This window comes from Bubalus bubalis, chromosome 8 (genome assembly GCF_019923935.1).
Source record: "Bubalus bubalis isolate 160015118507 breed Murrah chromosome 8, NDDB_SH_1, whole genome shotgun sequence".
Classification (NCBI taxonomy): Eukaryota; Metazoa; Chordata; class Mammalia; order Artiodactyla; family Bovidae; genus Bubalus; species Bubalus bubalis.
Window position 1 is genome coordinate 93,026,478 of NC_059164.1, and position 27,844 is coordinate 93,054,321.

The 27,844-nt window shown below is 38.4% G+C and overlaps 1 protein-coding gene across 6 annotated transcripts in view; it reads left to right on the forward strand.

The window, feature by feature from the left end:
* The window catches only part of NRF1 (nuclear respiratory factor 1), a 131,175-nt gene that overhangs the window by 44,939 nt on the left and 58,392 nt on the right, over window positions 1-27,844 (forward strand). For all 6 annotated transcript variants that reach the window (XM_006043402.3, XM_006043401.3, XM_044946857.1 and 3 more), the window contains 4 exons: window positions 312-543; window positions 7,865-7,979; window positions 14,013-14,139; window positions 26,413-26,553. In XM_006043402.3, coding sequence (XP_006043464.1) covers window positions 321-543; window positions 7,865-7,979; window positions 14,013-14,139; window positions 26,413-26,553 — 606 coding nt within the window. In that variant the 5' untranslated portion in view covers window positions 312-320. Of the gene's footprint in view, window positions 1-311; window positions 544-7,864; window positions 7,980-14,012; window positions 14,140-26,412; window positions 26,554-27,844 lie in introns of those variants that run through there.

The window sequence follows — 27,844 nt, forward strand, 5'->3', positions numbered from 1 at the left end:
GTCACCAGGACCTTTTAAATATCTTTTTTATCATTATGGATAATACCAAAGATATTTATTGTTTTGTGACTTTAAATATAAAATTAACGCAGTGAATTTCCATCAGAATAGTTTCATGCAAGGAAAATGTTCTACCATTTTTATGTCATACGGTAATGATGCTGCCCATTTCCTATGATTTGGTGTGGTGAGGTATATAGTAAAACAAAAGGCTTGTCGAAGTTCCTCTTCCCTTGAGGAAAGTATTTCTTAGTTTAAGTATTAACCTGTATTACACACTGAATCCTGTTCTTTACCTTTTTTTCCAATAGTGGATCTTCATGGAGGAACACGGAGTGACCCAAACTGAACACATGGCTACCATAGAAGCTCACGCAGTGGCCCAACAAGTTCAGCAGGTCCATGTGGCCACCTACACCGAACACAGTATGTTGAGTGCTGATGAAGACTCACCCTCTTCTCCTGAGGACACCTCGTATGACGATTCAGACATACTTAACTCCACAGCGGCTGATGAGGTAACAGCCCATCTGGCTGCTGCAGGTAATGTTTAGATTGGAATCTCTTCATTTTTGGCTTAACTCTGGTACTGTGCTTATCTGAAAGAGCCAAGGATACAGGCATTCAGATATCTTCATATCGTATCTTCATGATTTTTTTAAAGCCTTGTATTTTCAACTTGTACCTGTATTACACTGAGACTTAGGTTCTAGACTCATATACTGTGACATATATACTTAGGTGCATATACTTAGGTTCTTGTGTGAAAAGCCTTGCATTTTAGGTTCTTGTGTGAAAAGCCTTGCATTTTCAACTTGTACCTGTATTACACTGAGACTTAGGTTCTAGACTCATATATGTGTGACATATATACTTAGGTGCATATGCTTAGGTTCTTGTGTGAAAAGCCTTGCATTTTAGGTTCTTGTGTGAAAAGCCTTGCATTTTCAACTTGTACCTGTATTACACTGAGACTTAGGTTCTAGACTCATACACGTGTGACATATATACTTAGGTCCATATACTTAGGTTCTAGACTCATATACTGTGACATGAACATGAACATGTCATACATAGTGACATGAACTTTGGTTTTGCTTTTTCATCCATTCCAGTACTCTTTACTTTTAACTCAACAGCTCAGTCATATTCGACTCTTTGCGACCCCTTGGACTGTAGCCCACCAGGCTACTCTGTCTGTGGGATTTCCCAGGCGAGAATACTGGAGTGGGTTTTCATTTCCTTCTCCAGGGGATCTTCCCCATCTAGGGATCCAACCCGGGTCTCTTGCATTGGAGGCAGATTCTTTACCATCTTAGCCACCAAGGAAGCCCTACTTTTAATTCATTTAGTCGATTTACATTAAATGTAATCACTGATATATTTGGGTTTAAATTTATTATGTTTACTATATGCTTTCTCGTTGTCCTGTTTACTTTCCTTTCGATTTTTTTTTTTGGAGTGATTAAAAGGTGTTTTTTTTTATTTTTTCATTTTTTTCTTGTTAGTTTAGAAGTTATATGTACTTGTGCTATTATTTTTGTTTCATACATACTTAATATTAATTTTCCCTCTTATATCCAGCTTGCTTTATGTTGGTTTTTCTCCTCATGTTCTGGTTCTATTTGGATGAATGCTGGATGTGTGTGTGTTTAGAAAACTATTTTTAGAATAATTTGGGATCTAGAATAATACTATTGTCTTCTAGCAAGGATTTTTGTTTGCTTCTGCCAGTACCTGGGCACTAGCAATCCTGGATGATCTTAATCCAGTTTAAGGTTTTGAGATTTTCTGGGCCTCTAAATGACTTAAAGCTGGGTGATATTTTGTATCATTCTCTTTACTGTTTACACTGTACATTTAGCACTATGTGGAAAGCTCCATGTAGACCATGTCTGGATGGATCTAATATTGTATAAGGAACACTGATTTTGAAGATACTTAGGAAAAGATGGACAGGAAATCAATGATTAGAAATAGCCAAAGTACTACATTTTTTTAAAATGTATATGCTGTATTTAAGTGAAAGAAGACAGCTACAGTGAAAATAAACTTTTGCTGTCTGTTGTTACCCACTGTATTTTTCTGAAATAGTGAATTTAAAAATAAGATTTAGTGGCAAAATACATAAAACATGTTTGTGAGATATATTTTGAAATTTTTATACTTCCCAGAAGAGGGCATCCTAACATAATGAATCCAAGTCAACTTCTTGGAAGGAAGGTGTTTTTGAGACATAGTTTTGCTATAATACAGTACTGCATTGTCATAGTGTTAAGATTAGCAAAGAACTTTAACCCTCTTATGTGGCAGATGTGGAAACTGAGGCCCAACTCATAGAAATGATTTAATCATTCAACAGTTATTGAGAAATTATTACATACTTTATATTAGTATATATAGACACTATAAACAAGACAGGCAAGAACTTGCTCCTAAAGGACCTTACAGACCAGTGATAGGAAGAAGGGTACATATAACCAAGTTAAATAATTTCAAAACCACTGAGTTCTCTGAGGAATATAATGAACTTTAAATGGAGAGGGAAGGGTAGCTGGTTACCCTCTTTTTCTATTCCTGTTTCCTTCTCTCCCTCTGCTGAAGTAACCACTATTCTGAATTTGATCGTCATCATTCTCTTGAATTTCTTTCATATTTTTTTGTGTGTATCAGTAAACAATATTTAGCATTGTTTTTGCATGTTTTTGTCTTCCCTTGTGGCTCTGCTGGTAAAGAATCCGCCTGCAATGCGGGAGACCTGGGTTCGATCCCTGGGTCAGGAAGAGTCCCCTGGAGAAGGGATACCCACTCCAGTATTCTGGCCTGGAGAATTCCATGGACTGTACGGTCCATGGGGTCACAAAGAGTCAGACTGAGTGACCTTCACTTTCACTTGCATGTTTTAAATTATATATAAATGGTATCACTCTGGTATTGTTTGTCTAAAAGTGTTTATTTCGTGCAGTATTATTTTTCTGAGGTTTATTTATGTTGATAATATGACTAGATAATTTTCATTTTAACTGTTATTTAGTATCGATTCATTATCTGAATGTGTCATATATTGGGAGAACACTTAGGTTGTCTATAATCTTTTACTATTTACAGTTGCTACAAATAAAAATTATTTTGTGTTTTCTTGTACATATTGTGAGAGAGCTCTTGGCTTTGGTTTTCAAACTTCTTTTGACAGTGTGCCACAGTAATAATTGTGATCTAGAATAAATGCACATATAACTGAAATAACAATTTCTCATGAAGTGATACTTAACTTCTACTGCAAGTAACACACTCTATGATATGATATCTTTCACTTTATTCCATGTTATTAAAACAAACAAAAAACTACTCATAGTTTTAAAAACGCTGCTTCAGGGTATACTCAGGAGGGCAAAGATAGTCACATTTTCAACTTTACTGGGTATCCCAAATGTCTTTCCAAATACTTTCATTTGTTTGCATTCCCACCAGCAGTGTACTCAAGTGCCTATTGCTTCTCATCCTTGCCACATTTGGTATTGTCAATTGTTTTTATTTTTGCCAGTCTGATGGGTATGAAATAGTATCTCAGTGTTGGTTTAATATGCTTGTTTGAGCAAGAGGTTTCAGCCAGTGCAGGAAAATAAGATAGAGTATTATCTCAGAACTTTATTGACTATTCTTATTTTGCATATTTTCCTTTGTCCATTTTCCCAGTTTTTTTTTTTTGAGTTACTGATTTTTTCTTAGCACTAATCTCTTCTTGGTGAATATTTATTGTAATTATCTTCTTCTCTTAGTTGTCCACTCCCTGCCCAATTTTTTGTTATTTCTTTTTGTTCATAGAGGTTTGGATTTATATCATTGTGCAGTTACTGGTGTTTTATCCTTCTGGAGTTTTGTTTAAGCAGTTCTTCTTAACCCTGTGTTTCTAAATACTTTCCAGTAGTTTATTGTAGAAGTTACCTAGTTTGTTGTTATTTTATTGATGTTTTTGTTTAACATTTAAGCCTTTAAGCTACCTGGAATTTATTTTCTTGTATAGTATGATGTATCGATCTACTTTCATTATTTTTGCATGCAGACAGTCAGTTGCTCCGACACCAGATCTTTAATCATCCATCCTTTTCCCATCTCTGTCTTTTGACACAGCAGGGTGTTTGTGAACTCTCGAGTAAGTTATGTTGATTTATTTGTCTATCTTTTCAGTCAGTTCTACACTGTCATAAGGGATTGTAGCCTTATAGTAACTATTGGTACTTGGTAGGATGAGTGCCCCTGCTTCCTTTTTAAAATCTTCAGAAATTCCTTTGGCTGTTTTTAGCCCTTTGCATTTCCATTTAAATTTAGAATCAGGTCTTCCCTGTTGGTCCAGAGGCTAAAGCTCTGCCCTCCCAATCCTGGGGACCCAGATTTGATCTCTGGTCAGGGAACTAGATCCCACATGCTACAACTAAGAGTTTGCATGCCACCACAACAGAGATCGAATGTGCTGCAACCAAGACCTGGTGCAGCCAGATAAATAAATAAATAGGGTTTATTTCCTAGGAAAGAGGGAATAGGTTGTTCTTGATAGGATTTATTAAGTTAAACATTTCAAAATAAACATTCATATAAAAAGGTATTTAAAAATAAATAAAATTTAGAATGAATAAATATTATTTATTTTTATATAAATATGGACATGAATTTGAGCAAACTCCGGGAGTTGGTGATCGACAGGGAGGTCTGACGTGCTGCAGTCCATGGGGTCACAAAGAGTCAGACACGACTGAGCGACTTCACTTTCACTTTTCACTTTCATTCATTGGAGAAGGAAATGGCAACCCACTCCAGTGTTTTTGCCTGGAGAATCCCAGGGACAGGGGAGCCTGGTGGGCTGCCATCTATGGGGTCGCACAGAGTCAGACACGACTGAAGTGACTTAGCAGCAGCAGCAGCAGAATAGGCAAAATTAATGTAGGGTGAAACAAACAAGAATTGTGTCCTTATGATGGGAAGTACAGAGAAGAACTGATGGGAAGGTACAGGAGAGAACTATTTGTAGTGATGATATTACATATCTTAGTAGGGGTTTGGGTTTCATAGTTGTATGCTTTTTAAAAAATTTATTGAATGACTTGTACATTTTGTTATATGTAGATTTTATCTCAAAAGAAAAAACTTACAAATATTGAACTCTAGCTAATGATACTTCTACTGAAGTATATAGTGGGATCATACTGTAGTTTAATTTGAAATGTATTTAAAAAAACCCAATATGGGTTGATGAATGGGTAGGAAGGTGGATAGATACATATAGTAAAATATTAGTAGAATCTAGTTGGTAGATAGGTGAATGTTCACTATAAAATTCTTTCAACTTTGCTATATATTTTAAAGTTTTTAAAAAATATATTTGAAACTTCTAATACAATAATAATAAAAATGTTGGACTCACACAACTCAGTAACATAATGGCAACCTGATTAAAAAATGGACAAAAGACTTGAGTAGACATCTTCCTAAAGAAGGCATACAAATGGTCAATAAGTGTATGAAAAGATGCTCAGCATCACTAATCATCAGGGAAATGCAAATCAAAACTATGATGCGATACTGCCTCACGCCTGTTAACATGGCTGTTACCAGAAAATAAAAAAATAAGTATTGGCATGGATATGGAGAAATGGGAATCCTTATATGTTGTTGGTAGAAATGTAAAATGATACAGCCCCTATGGAAAACAGTATGAAAGTCCTCCCCCAAAATTAAAGATACAATTACCATATGATCCAGTTCTTCCTATGGATGTTTATTCAAAAGAATTGACATCAGGATCTCATGGAGGTATTGGCAATGCTGTGTTCACTGAAGCATTATTCACAGTAGTCAAGATGTGGAAACAATCTAAATTTCCATTGACAGATGAATGTGTGTTAGTCACTCAGTCGTGTCTGACTCTTTGTGACCCCATGGACTGTAGCCCAACAGGCTCCCCTGTCCATAGAATTCTCCAGGCAAGAACACTGGAGTGGGTTGCCATTCCCTTCTCCAGATGAATAGATAAAGAAAATGTGGTATGTATGTATGGAATATTATTTAGCTTTTTTTTTTTTTAAAAAGGGAGGAAATCCTACCATATATGACGACATGGATGAACCTTGAGGGCATTATGTTAAGTAACATATACCAGGTTAAAAGGACAGGTCCTGCATGATTTACTTACATGAAGTATCATATTCAAACTCTTATTCTCCTCTGCATATAGTAGAATGGGGTTGGCCGGGGCTGGGGTGTGGAAATGGGGAGTTGCCATTAAAGAACATAAAGTTTCAGTCATCTTCAGTCAAGATGAATAGTTCTAGAGATCTGCTCTACAACATTGTGTCTATAGTTAACAGTACTATATTGTACACTTAAAGTTTGTTGAGACGGTGGATCTCATATGTTGTGTCATTACCACAGTTTAAAAAATTAAATGTTAGGAAAAAATGCATCAGTAATATTTTTTCTTCTACCAGCTGTTTGTTTATAATGGAAAGGAAGGTAAAAGGCATTACCTTATTTCTTGCTTATTTTGGGGCTCTTTGAGTTCAGTTCAGTCAGTCAGTCGTGTCTGACTCTTTGCGACCCCATGAATTGCAGCATGCCAGGCCTCCCTGTCCATCACCAGCTCCCGGAGTTCACCCAAACTCATGTCCATCGAGTCGGTGATGCCATCCAGCCATCTCATCCTCTGTCGTCCCCTTTACCTCCTGCCCCCAATCCCTCCCAGCATCAGAGTCTTTTCCAATGAGTCAACTCTTCACATGAGATGGCCAAAGTACTGGAGTTTCAGCTTTAGCATCAGTCCTTCCAATGAACACCCAGGACTGATTTCTTTTAGAATGGACTGGTTGGATCTCCTTGCAGTCCAAGGGACTCTCAAGAGTCTTCTTTAGAGAGGTTTTATTTAAGTCAGACTGAGTATACTACTAAATAACATGTAGAGAGGCTCATCTAGATTTTCAGGGAGGCCTATTGTAATTGAGCCATTTATAGAACATATATGCCAGGATAAATGTGAGCACTTAAACCTGATTTTCATTTAAACCTTTTAGGGGGTTCACAAATAAAGATAAAGATGGATTGTCTGTTTTAAAAAATAAAAGGAATGCCACTGATATGTTGAGATTGGGTGAATCAGAGACTAATAATTCCTTAAAGCCTACCCTTTGTTTTAGTCATTAGTTTCAGGGCAAACCAGACCAAATTTTATTAACATTTTCCCCTTAGAGTGGGACAGTTTTTATTACTTTCCTTTCGGGATGCTTTCATCAACATGACCTTGTGGTTAACAGTTCCATTTAGGGCATGATTCTCAGATATATAAGAAAAAATTTTCCACTTAAGACAGTATTCTTCTAGATAGTCCTTTTAATATGTGGTGGTGGTGGTAGGGTTGGGGTTCCAAATATGAGTGATTATCTCTGACTTTCTGACTTGTCAGTGCCTTGTAACGGAAAGAGGGGCACAGGAATGGAAATGAAATTTGAAATCTGTAACTTTTTTTGTCTTGGCAAGCTCTTCCTCTCAATGGTGCTATTTCATCTAGCACCTTTGAGAATATTGCCTTAACAGTATGGGTATCCTGATAAAAAACATTATATAAAATTCAAGCTAGTATGTGGTGGGGAGGTGTAAGTCATTAACTTTTTAAAAATCTTCATTGTAAGTTTTAATGGTAAATTAAAATATGATCCATGTTGAACAGGAGTGAAGTATATTGATGGTATCAGTAATATTCTATACTTATTGATAATACACTAGGAAATAAATGCTACTTTTTTGTACATCTAATTGTTTTCTGCTTGGTGCAGTTAACAGACTCTGCCTGGTCTCAGCACATACGTTATTGTTTCAGGTCCTGTGGGAATGGCTGCTGCTGCTGCTGTGGCAACAGGAAAGAAACGGAAACGTCCTCATGTGTTTGAATCTAATCCATCTATCCGGAAGAGACAGCAAACACGTTTGCTTAGGTGAGGGCTTCCTTATCCATATTGTTGCTGTTCCTCAAATACTTTATGGTATGGATGACAGAATATACCTTATTAGGTTCATCAGGGGATGTGGTGTGCTGTGCTTAGTCACTCAGTCATGTCCAACTCTGTGACTCCATGGACCGTAGCCCACCAGGCTCCTCTGTCCATGGGGATTGTCCAGGCAAGAACACTGGAGTGGGTTGCCATGCCCTCCTCCAGGGGCTTTTTCCAACCCGGGATCAAACCCAGGTCTCTCACATTGCAGGCGGATTCTTTACTCTCTCAGCCACCGGGGAAGCCTAAGAATACTGGAAAGGATAGCCTACCCCTTCTCCAGGGGATCCTCCCAACCCAGGAATTGAACCTGGTTTCCTGCATTGCAGGCAGGTTCTTCACAAGCTGAGCTACCAGGGAAGCCCTTCATCAAGGGATACCAAATTAAATTCTTTCATGACAGAATTAGACTTTAAAGTACTCTAAACAAAAATAAATGAAACTATAACTATGATTAACAGATGTATGTTGTTGTTTAGTTGCTGGGTCTTATTAGCCTCTTTTGCAACTCCGTGAACTGCAGCCCACCAGGCTCTTCTGTCCATGGGATTTCCTTAGGCGGGAATACTGGAGTAAGTTGCCATTTCCTTCTCTAGTGTGTCTTCCTGACCCAGGAATTGAACCCATGTCTCCTGCATTGGAAGATGCTTTACCACTGAGCCACCAGGGAAGCCCTAACTTCCCTGTATAGATGTATAGAATTATATTATTTCATTCAGAGAAAATTTATTAATATATGCCTGCCATGTGCCAGGTATTGTTCTGGGCCTTGGGAACCTAACAGCTAACAAGATAAATTAAAGAGCTTATATTCTAGTGGAGGGAATAAGAAATATATGATACATCAGATGATGAAAAGTAAAAAAAAAAAAAAAAAGCAAGATAAAATAGAAAGGTTAGAGGATTGGGAGGGATATGGTAGTTTTTATTTTTCTATAGAAATGATCTTTGTTAAGGCAACCTTTGAACAGAGACCTGAAGTAATTTTAAGGGAAACCATGTTGATATCTACAGGAAGAACTTTTGGGGCTGACGGGTAGTAAAAGCAAAGGTTCTGAAGTGGGAAGGCATGTCTTAGGTATGTTTGAGGAGCAGCTAGAGAAAGAATGAGAAGAGGTGTGGTCATAATAGTAGTGGAAAGTCACGCCATGGCGTCTTCTGGTCAAGTCTAAGGGCTTTGACTCTTACTCTAAGTGACATAGGAAGTCAATGAAGACTTTTGATTAAAACAATGATATAATCTAACTTATATTTTAAAAGTATCACTCAGGCTACTGTGTTGAGAATAGACTGAGGGTACAAGAATGAAAGCAAGGCTGAAGATAGAAGCACATACGTAGCATTTGAAGCAGACTAGGAATGAGTGATCCACACAGTCAAAGGCTTTGGCATAGTCAAGAAAGCAGAAATAGATGTTTTACTGGAACTCTCGTGCTTTTTCGATGATCCAGTGGATGTTGGCAATTTGATCTCTGGTTCCTCTGCCTTTTCTAAAACCAACTTGAACATCTAGAAGTTCACAGTTCACGTATTGCTGAAGCTTGGCTTGGAGAATCTTTGAGAATTACTTTGCTAGTGTGTGACATGAATGCAATTGTGCGGTAGTTGGAGCATTCTTTGGGATTGCCTTTCTTTGGGCTTGGAATGAAAACTGACCTTTTCCAGTCCTGTGGCCACTGCTGAGTTTTCCAAATTTGCTGGCATACTGAGTGCAGCACTTTCATAGCATCATCTTTCGCTATTTGAAATAGCTCAACTGGAATTCCATCACCTCCACTAACTTTGTTCATAGTGTTGCTTTCTAAGGCCCACTTGACTTCGCATTCCAGGATGTCTGGCTCTAGGTGAGTGATCACACCATCATGATTGTCTGGGTCATGAAGCTCTTTTTTGTACAGTTCTTCTGAGTATTGTTGCCACCTCTTCTTAATATCTTCTGCTTCTGTTAGGTCCATACCATTTCTGTCCTTTATTGAGCCCATCTTTCCATGAAATGTTCCCTTGGTATCTTTAATTTTTTTGACAAGATCTCTAGTCTTTCCCATTCTGTTGTTTTCCTCTATTTCTTTGCACTGATCACTGAGGAAGGCTTTCTTACCTCTCCTTGCTATTCTTTGGAACTCTGCATTCAAATGGGTATATCTTTCCTTTTCTCCTTTGCTTTTTGCTTCTCTTCTTTTCACAGCTATTTGTAAGGCCTCCTCAGACAGCCATGTTGCTTTTTGCATTTCTTTTCCATGGGGATGGTCTTGATCTCTGTCTCCTGTACAATGTCACGAACCTCCATCCATAGTTCATCAGGCACTCTGTCTATCAGATCTAGTCCCTTAAATCTATTTCTCACTTCCACTGTAGAGTCATAAGGGATTTGATTTAGGTCATACCTGAATGGTCTAGTGGTTTTCCCTACCTCCTTCAATTTCAGTCTGAATTTGGCAATAAGGAGTTCATGGTCTGAGCCACAGTCAGCTCCTGGTCTTGTTTTTGCTGACTGTATAGAGCTTCTCCATCTTTGGCTGCAAAGAATATAATCAGTCTGATTTCGGTGTTGACCATCTGGTGATGTCCATGTGTAGAGTCTTCTCTTGTGTTGTTGGAAGAGGGTGTTTGCTATGACCAGTGCATTCTCTTGGCAAAACTCTATTAGCCTTTGCCCTGCTTCATTCCGTACTCCAAAGCCAAATTTGCCTGTTACTCCAGGTGTTTCTTGACTTCCTACTTTTGCATTCCAGTCCCCTATAATGAAAAGGACATCTTTTGGGGTGTTAGTTATAGGTCTTATAGGTCTTCATAGAACCATTCAGCTTCAGCTTCTTCAGCGTTACTGGTTGGACCATAGGCTTGGATTACTTGATATTGAATGGTTTGCCTTGGAAATGAACAGAGATCATTCTGTCATTTTTGAGATTGCATCCAAGTACTGCATTTCTGACTCTTTTGTTGACCATAATGGCTACTCCATTTCTTTTAAGGGAGCCTCTTGAGAAGCCTATATGCAGGTCAGGAAGCAACAGTTAGAACTGGACATGGAACAACAGACTGGTTCCAAATAGGAAAAGGAGTACGTCAAGGCTGTATATTGTCACCCTGCTTATTTAACTTATATGCACAGTACATCATGAGAAACGCTGGACTGGAAGAAGCACAAGCTGGAATCAAGATTGCAGGGAGAAATATCAATAACCTCAGATAGCAGGTGCCACCACCTTATGGCAGAAAGTGAAGAGGAACTAAAAAGCCTCTTGATGAAAGTGAAAGAGGAGAGTGAAAAAGTTGGCTTAAAGCTCAACATTCAGAAAACTAAGATCATGGCATCTGGTCCCATCACTTCATGGGAAATAGATGGGGAAACAGTGGAAACAGTGTCAGACTTTATTTTTTTGGGCTCCAAAATCACTGCAGATGGTGATTGCAGCCATGAAATTAAAAGATGCTTACTCCTTGGAAGAAAAGTTATGACCAACCTAGATAGCATATTGAAAAGCAGAGACATTACTTTGCCAACAAAGGTCCATCTAGTCAAGGCTATGGTTTTTCCAGTGGTCATGTATGGATGTGAGAGTTGGACTGTAAAGAAAGCTGAGCGCCGAAGAATTGATGGTTTTGAACTGTGGTGTTGGAGAAGACTCTTGAGAGTCCCTTGGACTGCAAGGAGATCCAACCAGTCCATCCTAAAGGAGATCAGTCCTGTGTGTTCATTGGAAGGACTGATGCTAAAGCTGAAACTCCAATACTTTGGCCATCTCATGTGAAGAGTTGACTCATTGGAAAAGACTCTGATGCGGGGAGGGATTGGGGGCAGGAGGAAAAGGGGACGACAGAGGATGAGACGGTTGGATGGCATCACCGACTTGATGGACATGAGTTTGAATGAACTCCAGGGGTTGGTGATGGACAGGGAGGCCTGGTGTGCTGAGATTAATGGGGTTGCAAAGAGTCGGACACGACTGAGCAACTGAACTGAACTGAGGGAATAAGTGTGTACTGAAGGGGTTAAAGAAAGGAAAGGAACTATCAAAGAGTCTAAGAAGTGACCAGTGAGTCAGGAGGAAACCAGGAGAATGGTGTCTTGGAAACCAAGTGCAAACATTGTTTCAAGAAGGAGGACTTGTGATCAGCACTATCAGATGGTGCTGACAGGTTGACTAAGATGCAAATTGACCATTAAATTTAGCAACATGGAGAACATGATTGAACTTGATAATGTGTTTTCAGAGGAGCAGTAAGGATGAAAGGATTAAAGGGTCTTCAAGAGAGAATGGGAAGAGAGGAATTGGAGACAGTGAATGTATTTTCTTATCATTCTTTCAAGGAATGCCACTGGATTTCTTTTTTGCTATGTGGTCCTTTACTTGGCTTCCCTGGTGGCTCAGATGGTAAAGCATCTGCCTGCAAACCGGGAGACTTAGGTTCAGTCCCTGGGTTGGGAAGATCTCTTGGAGGAGGAAATGGCAATCCACTCCAGTACTCTTGCCTGGAAAATCCCATGGATGGAGAAGCCTGGTAAGCTACAGTCCGTGTGGTCACAGAGTTGGACATGACTGAGCGACTTCACTTCCACTTCTTCCACTTGTTTTTATTTCTTCTGAAGAGTTTGTAGGTTGCAAAGAAAGATTATTACACATCTGTGGTACATGGAGGACTTCATATTTTGACAGGCTGCTCAACATGCATTTGTGTATAATAAAAAATTTAGTCTATAAAATGTTTCAGAAGTTTCTTCTTGTAGTATTTTGTATATCCAAATTGTTAAGATGTTTATTGGAATGTTGAATCCAAATGGAGTACCAGCACTTGTAAATGATATGGGGACAAAAGTTAGAAAATATATTCTATATTAAGAACATAAGATTATAAGAAACTGAAGGGAAAATCCAGAAAATACTTAATGGTAGTTTTCAACACAGAGGTTATATACCACTAGATGGGCAAAAAAATTTCCTTTCCTTTAATGATAAATCTTACTACCTTTAATGATAGTACAGGCAGGAGGAATTGAATATATTTTTTATAGAGCATCTTTTCTAAAAGGGGCATAGACAGTGCTTTTGGAGAAAGATGGAAAACTTTCTTGTGATTTGTTGGCTTTGCTTCATTTGAAATGACATGACTCACCAGTCCCTTGACAGGGTAGACTGTGTTCACAGAAGAATTATGGAATGTAGAACTTTAAAATAATCTCCCATAATTTCCAGGAGAGGACAGTGTTTCTGTTTAATACAGTGCTGATGTATTTGAAAAAGCTCTTTTACTCCATCCTCATTTGTAAAATACTTCAGGACTAAGAATTATTGTTTATATCACAGTGAAAATCTGGAAATGACAACATTTTGAAGTAGCAAGATATAAATAGGCTTCCCAGGTGCTCAGTGGTAAAGAATCAGCCTCCTAATGCAGGAGACGCAAGAGATGCAGGTTCAATCCCTGGGTCAGGGAGATTGCCTGAAGGAGGAAGTGGCACCCCACTCCAGTTTTCTTGCTGAGAGAATCCCATGGACTGAGGAGCCTGGCAGGCTATAGTCCATAGGGTCGCAAAAAGTCGGACGTAACTGAGCATCGGAGCAAGACATAAACAATGATGATATCAGTCAAAGAAATGAGAAGCAGTTCATTTTAGGCCCCTTCAGTAAGCATGGAGATGATATAGTAAAGTCTATAGGAGGACATCTCAGTATTAATCTTTATTATTATAAGCAGCACACTTTTGGTGCTGAGATCAGGAAGTATGATACTGTCTGTATTCAATGTTGTGTCACGGCTGTGTCCTGGGGCAGACTCTCATGTCAGTGAGCTAGTCACGGGTCTTTAGGACAAAGGGATGTACATATTTCTGCTGAACAGGATATTAAACCTCACACACACCCTTTTCACAATTCAGGTAACAGAAGACATACCTAATTAGAATAAATTGTCTCAAGTCAAAGGAAATCTTGTGTCTGTGTCACATAATTTCTGTCTTTTCGTTCTCTAATTCAGGAAACTTCGAGCCACATTAGATGAATATACTACTCGAGTGGGACAGCAAGCCATTGTCCTTTGTATCTCTCCCTCCAAACCCAACCCTGTCTTTAAAGTGTTCGGTGCAGCTCCTTTGGAGAATGTGGTAAGAAAACTGTGTGTGTTCTCAGATACCCTTTGCTTTCTTTGAGTTGTTGTTTGCATTCTTTTGATCCTTTGTCTAGCACAATAGTTATTTTATCTTCCCTTCATCCAGGGGTGGGAATTGAGACTGGTTTTCAAACTCCTTTATGCAGATCAAAGTAAAATGGATCATTTCTGTTTCTCCTTTTCATAGCAAGCTATTTTACCTCATCAGATGCAATGGGAAAAAATGATGTTGTATTCCTTAAGAAACCAATGCAAGATTTTGTAGGAAAATTGCTGAAACAAAATGGTATTTTCTCAAGATGTGAACTTCCTGAGGCAAACCTGGGAGCATTTTACTAATCACTGATATCTGAATTGCGTATTTTAAATCCTTTTTATTTCTTCAAATAATTGGTTTAATCCTTCAGTGTTGAAATATAGTTGAATATTTTTATTATATCCCTATCTATAGCTAACTTTATGAAAATAGTATTTTACTCTTGGATACTTTTACTATGTGAATTGTTCTTTCTTTGGATAAAGTAACTTTAAATCATTAATAGAATAATGATCTGTCCAGAATTAAATTGCATTTTATTTTTACTAGGATAAAATTTCTGAGCTTAAAATGAATTTATTAGATTTTCTCCCATATTGAACATAGATATTTCAAGAGTTCAGAATTAGTAATCAGTTGAGATTTTGTTTATTGTATTTTTTTCCCCATATACAGATGTTGTGATTCTTTCTAAACATTTTTGAGTTTGAGTTTTTCCTCAGATTCCTGAGTCCCTAGAATAGGATGCATATTAAGACCTTTCCTGAGTGGAGTGTGGTAGATGGCTTTTCTAGTTTCTACCTGACTAACAAAATAATGGAAGTGAGACCAGTTAATTCTGTTATAAACCATAATATAAATATTATAATTATATTATTGTTAAAGATTTTATTTTAGATTGGAGCAGAAACAATCCAAATCAAAACCCAATTCTATTCAATTTATGTGACATACTTACAGTGACTCACAAGTGTTTAAAGTGGCTGCAAATGATACCATCAAGAAAGTGAAAAGACAGTCTACAGAAGGGGAAAGAAAAAAATATTGGCAAAATATATCTGATACAAATTTGTATCCAGAATATATAAGGAACCCTTATAACTCAGCAGTGACAAGACAGTTAATCCAGGAATACCCTGGTGTCAGTGGAGAGGACTTCATGCTTCTACTGCAGCAGGCGTAGGTTCAGTCTCTGGTCAGGGAACGATGACCCGGCAAGCCGCGCAGCATGGCCAAAAAAAGAAAAAAGACGATTAACAGAATTTAAAATGGCAAAGAATCTGCATAAATATTTTTCCAAAGAAAATATAGAAATGACCAGCAAGCACATGAGCACTTGATAAATAACTTAATCATTAGGGAAATGAAAAGCAGAACTACAGAGAGATACTTCATGCCCACTATGATGAATATAATTTAAAAGATGGACAATAATAAATGTTGATGAGGATGTGAAGAAATTGGAACCCCCATACATTGCAGTTAGGGATGTAAAATGATGCAGCTGATTTGGAAAACAATTTGGCAATTTCTCAAAATATCAAAAGAACAGTTACTATATAACCCAACAATTCTACTCCTACATTTACCCAAAAGAGCTGAGAATAAAGCTTATACATACAGTGTTCATAGCAACAAAACTTATATATAAAAACCAGTGCACTATATTTGTAGAAGCATTATTCATAATAGCCACAAAGTGGAAATAACCCAGATGTTCATCTGTTGATGAATGGATAAAAAAAGTTGTATTATCCATCCAGTATAGTATTACTTAGCAATGAAAAGGAATGAAGTACTGATAAATGTTACAATATGGACGAACCTTGAAAACATTGTGCTAAGTGGAAGAATCCATTCATAAAAGGCCACATAGTGTATGATTTCACTTATGGGCAGTGTCTGGAGTAGTCAAATCTCAAGAGACAGAAAGTAGGTTAGTGGTTGCCAGATTTGAAAGGTGGGGGGAGGGAATGGAGGAATGGAAAGTGACAGCTAGTGAGTTTGGAGTTTCTTTCATGGGGGATAGATTATAATGATGTTTACGTGACCCTGCAAATATTTAAAAGAGTAAATTATACACTTCAAATGCGTGAATTGTATGGTATTGTATGGTAGGTTGAATAATGAATGGCCCCCAAAGATACACAGAACCAAGTCTTTATATGACATAAAAGATTTTGCAGGTGTGGTTAAGTTAAAGATTTTTGAGATAATCCAGATCACCCTGGATTATCCAGGTAGGCCCTAAATCTAATCACAGTGTCTTTATGTAAGAGGGAGCCAAAAGGAGATTGATACAGAAGGAGATGTGTCAGCGGAAGCAAGAGGTTGGGTGCAAGGAACAGGTCAGAAGCAAAGCAGTATGTGCTCAACAGCAGCTAGGCAGGATGAGAAAATGGTACCTCCCCTAGAGCTTCCAGAACAACCAGCCCTGCCAACAACTTGGGCCTATGAAACTAACAGAATGAATTTCTGTTGATAGAAGCCACCAAGTTTGTAATACTTTGTGGCAACCATAGGAAGCTAATATGTACGGCATATTAATTATATTTCGATAAAGCTGTTAAATTTTTTTTATTTATTTTTTTATATTACTTTCATCTTTTTTTTTTTTTAATATCGATGCATGATACAGGATGTTTGGGGCTGGTGAACTGGGATGTTAAAATTTTAAAAGCAAAACAATAAGCAAAGCAAATGTCAGACAAATCCCTACAAAAATAAATCATGGATCACAGCATTAATATCAGACAAAGCCAAATTCTCAAGACAAATGAGTCTTAACTGAGGACCATAGGTCCTTTAGTATTGATAAGCAGTATAAATTTATAATGAACCTTTTATGTCTCAACATTAAAGCAAAGAATATAGATCAAAAATTAGTAATGGGAGGAAAAAAAATAGAAACCACAGTGGTAGTAGGAGTCTTTAATATCTTTGTCACTCAAGGAAGAAAAGTATAAATAAGAATATAGATATCTGAAGAATAGAATTAATAAGGTTAATATAAAAGGTTAACATATTTAACATTGATACCATACGAAGGGAGAATATACCATATTTGAAAAATTACATGAATGGATTATAAGAATTGACTCTGTGTTATTATTAGGTCCCAAAGTAAATCTTAATAAATTGTAAAAGATAGAAAATTACACAGGTCATATTTTTTATTAAAGAATAGAAAATTTAGAAGTTAATATAAGAAAGATTGACAGAAATTTTCAGCCACATGGAAATTTATAAATACCTTTTACTGTAGTAGTTTTACAATGTTGTGTTAGTTTCTGCTGCTGCTGCTGCTGCTGCTAAGTCGCTTCAGTCGTGTCCAACTCGGTGCGACCCCATAGACAGCAGCCCACCAGGCTCCCCCGTCCCTGGGATTCTCCAGGCAAGAACACTGGAGTGGGTTGCCATTTCCTTCTCCAGTGCGTGAAAGTGAAAAGTGAAAGTGAAGTTGCTCAGTCGTGTCTGACTCAGTGACCCCACAGACTGCAGCCCACCAGGCTCCTCCATCCATGGGATTTTCCAGGCAAGAGTACTGGAGTGGGGTGCCATTGCCTTCTCCAGTGTTAGTTTCTGTTATACAGCAAAGCCAATCACTTATATGTATACAAAAACACTTAAGAGAAAAACTTAATCTGTGAACTATTTAAAAACAAATTTTAAATAGCCTGAAAAATTATGATCTAAACAGATGCTCCAAAGCATGTTTATTGCCTTTATTTTTTTTTTCTATATATACAAGAAAGAAAGAAAAGAAACTTCATCTGAGAAAGATATACAGTAAGTAAACATGTAGAAGGAATTAATGATTTTGTAAATAGAATTGTTATTCAAGAAATGGTACTATGAAAAAGTTCTATGAAGAAATGGTATGATGAACAGTTCTATGAAGACCTGCAAGACCTTCTAGAACTAACACCCAAAAAAGATGTCCTTTCCATTATAGGGGACTGGAATGCAAAAGTAGGAAGTCAAGAAACACCTGGAGTAACAGGCAAATTTGGCCTTGGAGTACAGAATGAATCAGGGCAAAGGCTAAAAGAGTTCTGCCAAGAGAACACACTGGTCATAGCAAACACCCTCTTCCAACAACACAAGAGAAGACTCTACACATGGACATCACTAGATGGTTGACACCGAAATCAGACTGATTATATTCTTTGCAGCCAAAGATGGAGAAGCTCTATACAGTCAGCAAAAACAAGACCAGGAGCTGACTGTGGCTCAGACCATGAACTCCTTATTGCCAAATTCAGACTGAAATTGAAGGAGGTAGGGAAAACCACTAGACCATTCAGGTATGACCTAAATCAAATCCCTTATGACTCTACAGTGGAAGTGAGAAATAGATTTAAGGGACTAGATCTGATAGACAGAGTGCCTGATGAACTATGGATGGAGGTTCGTGACATTGTACAGGAGACAGAGATCAAGACCATCCCCATGGAAAAGAAATGCAAAAAGCAACATGGCTGTCTGAGGAGGCCTTACAAATAGCTGTGAAAAGAAGAGAAGCAAAAAGCAAAGGAGAAAAGGAAAGATATACCCATTTGAATGCAGAGTTCCAAAGAATAGCAAGGAGAGGTAAGAAAGCCTTCCTCAGTGATCAGTGCAAAGAAATAGAGGAAAACAACAGAATGGGAAAGACTAGAGATGTCTTCAAGAAGATTAGAGATACCAAGGGAACATTTCATGGAAAGATGGGCTCAATAAAGGGCAGAAATGGTATGGATCTAACAGAAGCAGAAGATACTAAGAAGAGGTGGCAAGAATACACAGAAGAACTGTACCAAAGAGATCTTCACAAGTCAGATAATCACGATGGTGTGACCACTCACCTAGAGCCAGACATCCTGGAATGCCAAGTCAAGTGGGCCTTAGGAAGCATTACTATGAACAAAGCTAGTGGAGGTGATGGAATTCCAGTTGAGCTATTTCAAATCGTGAAAGATGATGCTGTTAAAGTGCTGCACTCAGTATGCCAGCACATTTGGAAAACTCAGCAGTGGCCACAGGACTGAAAAGGTCGGTTTTCATTCCAATCCCAAAGAAAGGCAATGCCAAAGAATGCTCAAACTACCGTACAATTGCACTCATCTCACATGCTAGTAAAGTGATCCTTAAAATTCTTCAAGCCAGGCTTCAGCAATACGTGAACCATCAACTTCCAGATGGTCAAGCTGGTTTTAGAAAAGGCAGAGGAAGCAGAGATCAAATTGCCAACATCCACTGGATCATGGAAAAAGCAAGAGAGTTCCAGAAAAACATCTATTTCTGCTTTCTTGACTATGCCAAAGCCTTTGACTGTGTGGATCACAATAAACTGTGGACAATTCGGAAAGAGATGGGAATACCAGACCACCTGACCTGCCTCTTGAGAAATCTGTATGCAGGTCAGGAAGCAACAGTTAGAACTGGACATGGAACAACAGAAAAGGAGTACATGAAGGCTATATGTTGTCACCCTACTTATTTAACTTACATGCAGAGTATATCATGAGAAACGCTGGACTAGAGGAAGCACAGGCTGGAATCAAGATTGCTGGGAGAAATATCAATAACCTCAGATTTGCAGATGACACCACCTTTATGGCAGAAAGAGAAGAAGAACTAAAGAGCATCTTGATGAAGGTGAAAGAGGAGAGGGAAAAAGTTGGCTTAAAGCTCAACGTTCAGAAAACAAAGATCATGGCATGTGGTCTCATCACTTCATGGGAAATAGATGGGGAAACAGTGGAAACAGTGTCAGACTTTATTTTTTTGGAGCTCCAAAATCACTGCAGATGGTGATTGCAGCCATGAAATTAAAAGACACTTACTCCTTGGAGAAAAGTTATGACCAACCTAGATAGCATATTGAAAAGCAGAGACATTACTTTGCCAACAAAGGTCCGTCTAGTCAAGGCTATGGTTTTTCCAGTGGTCATGTATGGATGTGAGAATCGGACTGTGAAGAAAGCTGAGCACCGAAGAATTGATGCTTTTGAACTGTGGTGTTGGAGAAGACTCTTGAGAGTCCCTTGGACTGCAAGGAGATCCAACCAGTCCATTCTGAAGATCAGCCCTGGGATTTCTTTGGAGGGAATGATGCTAAAGCTGAAACTCCAATACTTTGGCCACCTGATGCGAAGAGCTGACTCATTGGAAAAGACCCTGATGCTGGGAAAGATTGAGGGCAGGAGGAGAAGGGGACAACAGAGAATGAGATGGTTGGATGGCATCACCGACTCAATGGACATGGCTTTGGGTGGGCTCCGGGAGTTGCTGATGGACATGGAGGCCTGGCGTGCTGCGGTTCATGGGGTTGCAAAGAGTCAGACACGACTAAGCGACTGAACTGAACTATGAAAATCTAATGAAATAGATAAACGAGCATACTAATTGAGAAAAAGGATGAAGAAAACAAATACACAGTCTTAGAAGTGAGATGAGTTATAGTTGCAGATAAAAAATAGATTGAACATTGTAAGGAAATGCTATGCATTAATTCTCTTCTTTTAAAAACCTCAACCAAGTGGATAATTTAATAAAAAAATAACCAAATATATCCAAACCAGTAAGACAATAAACACATACAAAATCTAAAAAGTAATTAAACCACATCTCTCAAAGGGATACTACACTCCTGATTATTTCGAGTGACTTCCATTAAACCTTCAAAGTATAGAATATTCCTTAATCTTATATATATATTGATATACAGGGTGGTATTAAAGAATCAGAGCTCATATTTACTGTAATCAGTTGTACAGTATACTCTGCATAATCTCATATTAGTAACAGTAAAAGAAATTATTTGGATTTTATAATAATGCCTAACATTTACTGAATGCTATGTTCTAGGTTATAAGTTATAAGCAGTTTTCATGTATTATGTCATTAAATAATATTAAAACTCTGGTATTTGCATTTTGTCCTCCTGCCTGAAGCTGTCATTAACCTTTCTTCTTGCTCTTTTTTCTGGAGGCTGCTGGGAACTCTGGACGTTTAAAATTCCATAGGGCTGTTCATCTTTGGGATATGGATTTCAGACTCAAAATTATCAGTTTTTTACAAATTTGTCAAAGGAGAATTGAAAATTTTACTGGGCCCCCTAATAGATGGTATTGAAGCTTTTCTTATGGTTTCCAGGTTTTCATTTATTTCTCTCTACTGTGTTCTGCCCATATTACATCCTTGCCCACAATTGGAATGTAAGTTTTAGACAGGTTAATTGAATCATGCACATAGGTTGGTGTTAATGTATATAGCTAAAAACTTCACTTTGGTGAAAACTGTGTTTAAGTTTTGATTTTGTGAGTGATTTCCCACACTGATTTTTCCTTTATGTGACTCAGTGCCCTCATGTGTGAAATAAAGATAATAGCAACCTCACTGGGGAGAAATAGAAATTAAAGTTTATTATCTTTCTCCTATATGTAGTCTTTATGAAGAACTGGCATGAAAGGAATTGAACCTTGAAATCTCAAAAGACTTGGATGGAATTCTTGTCTCATACTTTGTATCTAATGGGAATTGGTAGATGGTAGATTTTAAAGTTGTTGAGTCGTAAGAACACTCTCTTTATGACTTACTGCTATATCACATACTTTAATGAGCTTTGTAGGAATAGGCCTAGGAACCACAGTCACAGAAGCAAGACGCAGCTCAGGGGTTATCACAGCTTCCTTGAAATCATCCTTCTGCCTTCGTTTAATTCCACCTTCCCAGTGGATAAGTGGACTCTGGAGTTGGTCATGATTTCTTGTTCTAAGTCATTCACTTATTTAGATAAGTTTTTAAAAGGTGGCTTCAGGTTGCTTGAAACGTGGAAGCATATTTAAAAAGTAATAAAGTAAGGGACTTCCCTGATGGTCCAGTGGTTAAGAATCCGAGCTCCCAATGCAGAAGGCATGGGTTAGATCCTTGGTTGGGAAACTAAGATCCCATATGCCACATGACACAGGCAATAATAATAATAATATAAAAAAGTAATAAAGTAAAAGCCCTGTTGCTTGTTTATTAAGTTATGCAATAAATGGCTAAGACTGTTAGATATAAAGTATGAGGTAAGAATTCCATCCAGGTCTTTTGAGATTTTAAGGTTCAGAACAAGGGATCCAAGGGGTTGGGGAAAAAGAGATCTGGACTGAGGCAGGAGAGAAAAGAGGCTGACATTGGGACTGGAGAGAGAAGAGGATGAAGCCAGCAGATTCTGTGGGCCACAGCTTGTGGCCTGGCTCTGTGCCAAGTGTGCTTCAGGATCCCTGATCTGAAGGCAGCCCTGTGCTTGGGCATCTCTTTGTTACATTCATCAGATGACAGTGTATTTTTAATCACAGAGGAGCTCATAGGCAAAAAATAATCTTAAAAATCTTTTTTGAGACCTTCCTGAAGATTCTTCTTTTATCCAGAAAAGCAAGTGTACAGAAGGATTTTGATATCTTGTCTGAGATTATTTTTGCAACGTCACTAAAGGCCCATTGACCTTATGGTTGTAGCAACCAGTTCCTAAATCCTCAACAAGCTCATTCTGTGCCCAGAACTCTTAAGTCTCCTATAAATACCCTAAACTCAGCGTCGCTGTAGTTATGAGAATGTTTTATCTGTACATGTCTGAATATGTGAAATGTTTCATAATGTATGTTAAAATAAAAGGTCTGGTTCCTGTGCTTAGTGATGTCATAACACTGGTTGTGTGCAACATAGACCAGCGTAAGTGACACACGATTGTTTGAGTCTGTTGGCATTTAAAAGAGTAAAAGAATTAGGGCAAGAACACTTGGGAAGATTTCTCAGAGAAAGTGGGAATTGAGTTGGTCTTGAATAATGGATAGTATTTGAATTAGAAACAGAATTAAAGACCCAGAGATAGAAAGTGTGTTAGTTGCTCAGTCATGTCCAACTCTTTGCGACCCCATGTACTGAAACATGCCAGGCTCCTCTGTCCATGGGAATTCTCCAGGCAAGAATACTGGTGTGGATTGCCATTTCCTTCTCCATAGAGATAGAAAAGAACTTGCTATATGCAAAAGTTAGTGAGGAGGCTGGCTGGCTAAAGAGGAAGGATGGTGAGCAAAGTTGCCTAGTAGGACTCTGGCTTATACATGGGGAACTCAAGAGGGTGCTTATTCACATAATCTACAGAGCTGAGCGTGCACAGCTGTAATTGGTGGCCTTGGCAGAGAGCATTGGGAAAGCAAGGAATGATCAGAATGGTTGAAATGCAATCCTGTAAGAAGTGGGGCATGTAGGACTATTTTTGAGAGAAAAAGATAAATGATCAGAAGTGGCTGAACATACAGGCTTTGGAACTACTTAAAAATTAATTTGACTTTCTGCTATATTCCTATATGATTTGGGAATGTTACTTAACCTGAATTTTCTTATCTGCAAAATGGATATAATGGTAGTTTCTTTATAAAACTGTGTGAGAATTAACTGAATGTATGCAGTGCTTGACACATAGCAAGTATTCAATAAATAGTATTTTATTATATCAATCTTTCAGAAATTTTAAATGGCAGCAGTATAGAGAATGAATTGAAGGAGGAGAGCTTGGTAGGCAGACCAACTGAATTTGTTTTTAAGTGGTTTTTAACTTGAATTGTGAAACCAGTTAGTTGGCAGTGACATATTGGTATGAAATGACAAAGGCTTTAGCTGTGGATTTTGGAATAGAAAGTAGAAGTTTCTAAAAGAAACCTGTATTTCATCATATCTGTGATACCATGAGTTATAGGATGCACCATTATTTATGTGCCACAAAGAAAGAAAAAACACTGATAAACTTTGATATAGCACTTACTATCACTTAGAATTTTTATTTTATACTTATTGAAAGAGCTTTTTCAGGCTTACTTAGAGACAGCTTTTGATCATACTGCTTTTGTAAATATGTAAAAAGGAAAATTTAAGTGAAATAAATTTCCAATTTCTGAAATTGTTTTTAAAATTCAGAGTCCAATTCTGAATTACTTCCTGTTTCAGAGTCATCATTGTCTGCATGGTTGCATGTAATATATTGTCTTCCTTACCATCAGGAGCATGGGTGATGCTGCATTTCTGTAAAAAGAGCTCTGCTATTGTCTCTGAGACTTTTTCTCAGCTGTGACAAGTTTGTTGCTGGTGCTTTTTGGTCTTACGGAAAGATCACTGAGAAAGTTATCAGACAACAACCAAGGTTCACATTCCGTTCTGAAATGGTGCTAAATGGTTTGCTGATTGAAAAGGCCTGGGGGTTGCAGTTGTGCCTCCATAGCAACCATGTTCACGTATGTGCAGGCCATGACTGCTGTGCCCCATACCACTTTGTCTATAGCAATTTTAAGAGGTATCCGAGTTTCCAGAGGAATGATAAATGGTGGGGGGTGGGGGGGGATTATCTCAGGATTGATAAATTAGGTAGAATTAAATGCTAGCTTTATAACTCTGGGAAAGTTAGTTAACTTTACTAAGCAAACTTAGAAATACTGTGCTCACAACCTGAAGTTGTAAATTACTCTGAAGGATGTTCTCCCAGCATTTTTTTTTTAAATCAAGATATAATGGATAAATTTAGCAAAATGCCTGGATCTGAATTTCTGGAATTCTACTGACCCATAAAATGGCTGAAATTGTTTGAAACTAGCTATTAATGTAATAATAGTAATAAGCTAATGATTTTTTATCTTTGAATGCAAGATGTTTCTGCACAATGAAAGTTTTTTTTACTATTTTCATTTACTCTTACTATGGGCATATATACTGATGTAATGGTTTAACCTGATACATTAAAGTTCAAAGACTATAACCTATGCTTACTCAGTTTTTCTGTGGGTTGGTAGTGTAAAAACTCTACTTATGATGTAGAAACCTAGAAATCAGAAAATATATATCCTTAAAGATGTCATGGCAACACAGCTATTTACAGTAAATACATTGGCAATAATTTTTGAAACTCTCTCTTTAGAAACCAGGATAAAACTGAATCTCTAGAGTAATAATGATTCTATAAGTTTGCACTATTTTTCTTTCATCACCTTTATTGTTGATCTGTTGGAAATTTCTATAAAAGTTTTACATCGTAGCCAATAATTTTTACTTTTCCATATGTTTGAGGTGGAGTATGGGGATTTTTCTCTTCTAATCTTTATAATGAGATATTTATAGGGAAATATATGGTGACTGAGAGTTCAGTCCAGGACTATAACATTGTTATAACTTCTAAGTAAACCTCATATTCTCTTACCTTTTTTTCTATGATGATGGCCTGAGCCCTGAAAGCAAGTTAATTTTCTATCCCATCTTGTTACATTTTTATAACTCCATGGCTTCCTTTACTATCCCTAAAGTATCCTCATCCCCCCTGATCTATTTCTTATAAGTAAGTGAACCCATTATTGGTGGTGGTAGAATCCAGTGAACTCTCTACATTCTGTAGAAGAATGTGTACATGTGCAACTTGCTGCTGTTCTGTTTTTTGTGAGACTTTCACTAATAGTGGAAGGAATGGAGTCAGAGCAACAGTGTCTGGTTCAGACATGGCCTTGTCAGAGTTCCAGAGGCCTCATGTTTTTAAAGTCCACCTCTGTCACCAGGGAGTCCCTGACAGAAAGGAAGAGGACTTGACCTGTGGTGCTGTCTCTGGCCCCAGGCCTACTGAGAGTGGCGCCTGTGGCACCCGGCTACACTGTGACGCCCAGTATACACGTCTTGTTTTTTTTCTCTGATGCCTTTTAGTTCAGCCTCTTGTATAGCTGATCTCCTGTTTGATAGTCTAGCTTTGTAGGAAAACAGTGGGCATAGCAAAGTTTCAAAGAGGGTGCTTAAAGTTTTAGAGACATAAATCCTCAGTGATCTTGGAAATGACTTTGGTAATTAACTGCCACAGGTGGGTTTTATCAGATGGCCTGGGAAATGCAGAATATGAATACCATTCCTGTTAGATCTGGACCAGGTAATGGGGCCAGCATTTACTGAGAAAATGTGATTTTTAACTGACGAGCTGTATTTCTAGAAAACTCTTTCCTCTCGCTTCTTTATCCCATTGTTACCTGTAATTTCATCATCTTTATATTTAATTCTGTACGATGTGATGTCTTTGGGCCAGCGGGTATTTTTACCTGCTAGTTGTAGACATGTTTGTTCTTAGGGCTCTGCAGTGGCTAAGGGAGTCCAGCCCCACCCACTCTCTGGTTGCTTGGCACCAACCCTCCCTGGTTGTTGGGCATCTTGTTTACTTCTGCCCTTAATTCCCTGCAGGTGCGTAAGTACAAGAGCATGATCCTGGAAGACCTGGAGTCCGCCCTGGCAGAGCACGCCCCTGCACCACAGGAGGTTAACTCAGAGCTGCCGCCTCTCACGATCGATGGAATTCCAGTCTCTGTAGACAAAATGACCCAGGTACAGGGCGGGGAGTGAGGAGGAGAAACAAGTGGCACAGGTGTGGGCGGGCCTCACATTGCTTTTTTTAGTTTTGTCCTCAGTGATCCACCATCAGAGGAAGATGCAGGCTGGAGTCTGATAGTGAAACAGTAGCGACCTTGGGAAAGAAAATGTAGGCCAGAAGAATGCCCCCCAGCTGAGGGCATGGATGCGGTCTTCTCCTCCTGTAGGCAGTTTTTTCCTTTCAGTTAGGCCCTTGGGTTACTTTTAGCTGGAATTGGTTTGGACAGGAGACTGTTAGAACTTTGATGAATCACAATCAAATGGGGCAAGAGACCTGCAGTCTCTTTTGGGCTGAGCTGGTCCTCTTTCCATATAAATTCTGAATTCTACCACACTGATGCCACAGGGGCCTCCCCTCTCCAGGGAATAAGAAGACCACCCTCCTGGGTCATTGCTTCCCTGCTCTCTCTTAGAGAAGGAAAGTCAAAATGTGCTAATCCTGGTAAATCAACATAACCTCAGGGGTTTTGCTGAGACTGTTCCTTTTGTTTTTTTAGCTCTAAAAGTGATAGCTTGATCAAGATCAAATGGCTTTTTTAATAACATATCTTCCTACCTTTTTTCTTTATTAATACTTCTAGCTTTAAATCCAGTTGTGAGTTTTCTTTTCTTATCTTTGTTGTTGTTTTTTGTTTTTTTCTGGCCGTGGCACATGGCATGCGGGATCTTAGTTCCCTGACCAGGTATTGAACCTGCATCCCCTGCAGTGGAAGCACAGACTCTTAATCACTGGACCACCAGCAAAGTCCCTTCTTTCTTTATCTTGTTCGACTTCAGCAGCATTTATCATACTCCTTCCTTCTCGGGACTTTCTTCTTCAGTTTCTGTACCCCACACTCTCCTGAATATCCTCCTGCCATTCTGCGTGCTCCCTCTCAGCTCTTCTGCTCACTCCGCTTCCTCTCACTTGACCAGTATTGGTGTGTCCCAGGGCTCTGTCTGTAGTTTTTCTTCAAGTAGTCTCATCTGTCAGATGGCCTTTATATCCCATCTGTGTGTGGTCTGTACCCCAGCTTATATTACTAGTAGATTTTCGGTACCAGACAGGTCCAAAACAGAACTTTGATTGCCCCCACTCCCCGCTCCAAATCTGTTTCTCCCTCTAGTACCCTCACATCAACTAATGGCTGCACAGTCCATCTGGTTGCTCAAGTCCCCTCACAGGAGTAATCCTTGGTTTCCTGTTTTGCCCTCACTACCCACCACCACATTTAGTTTTTCAGCAAGTCATGTCATTTCACCTCTG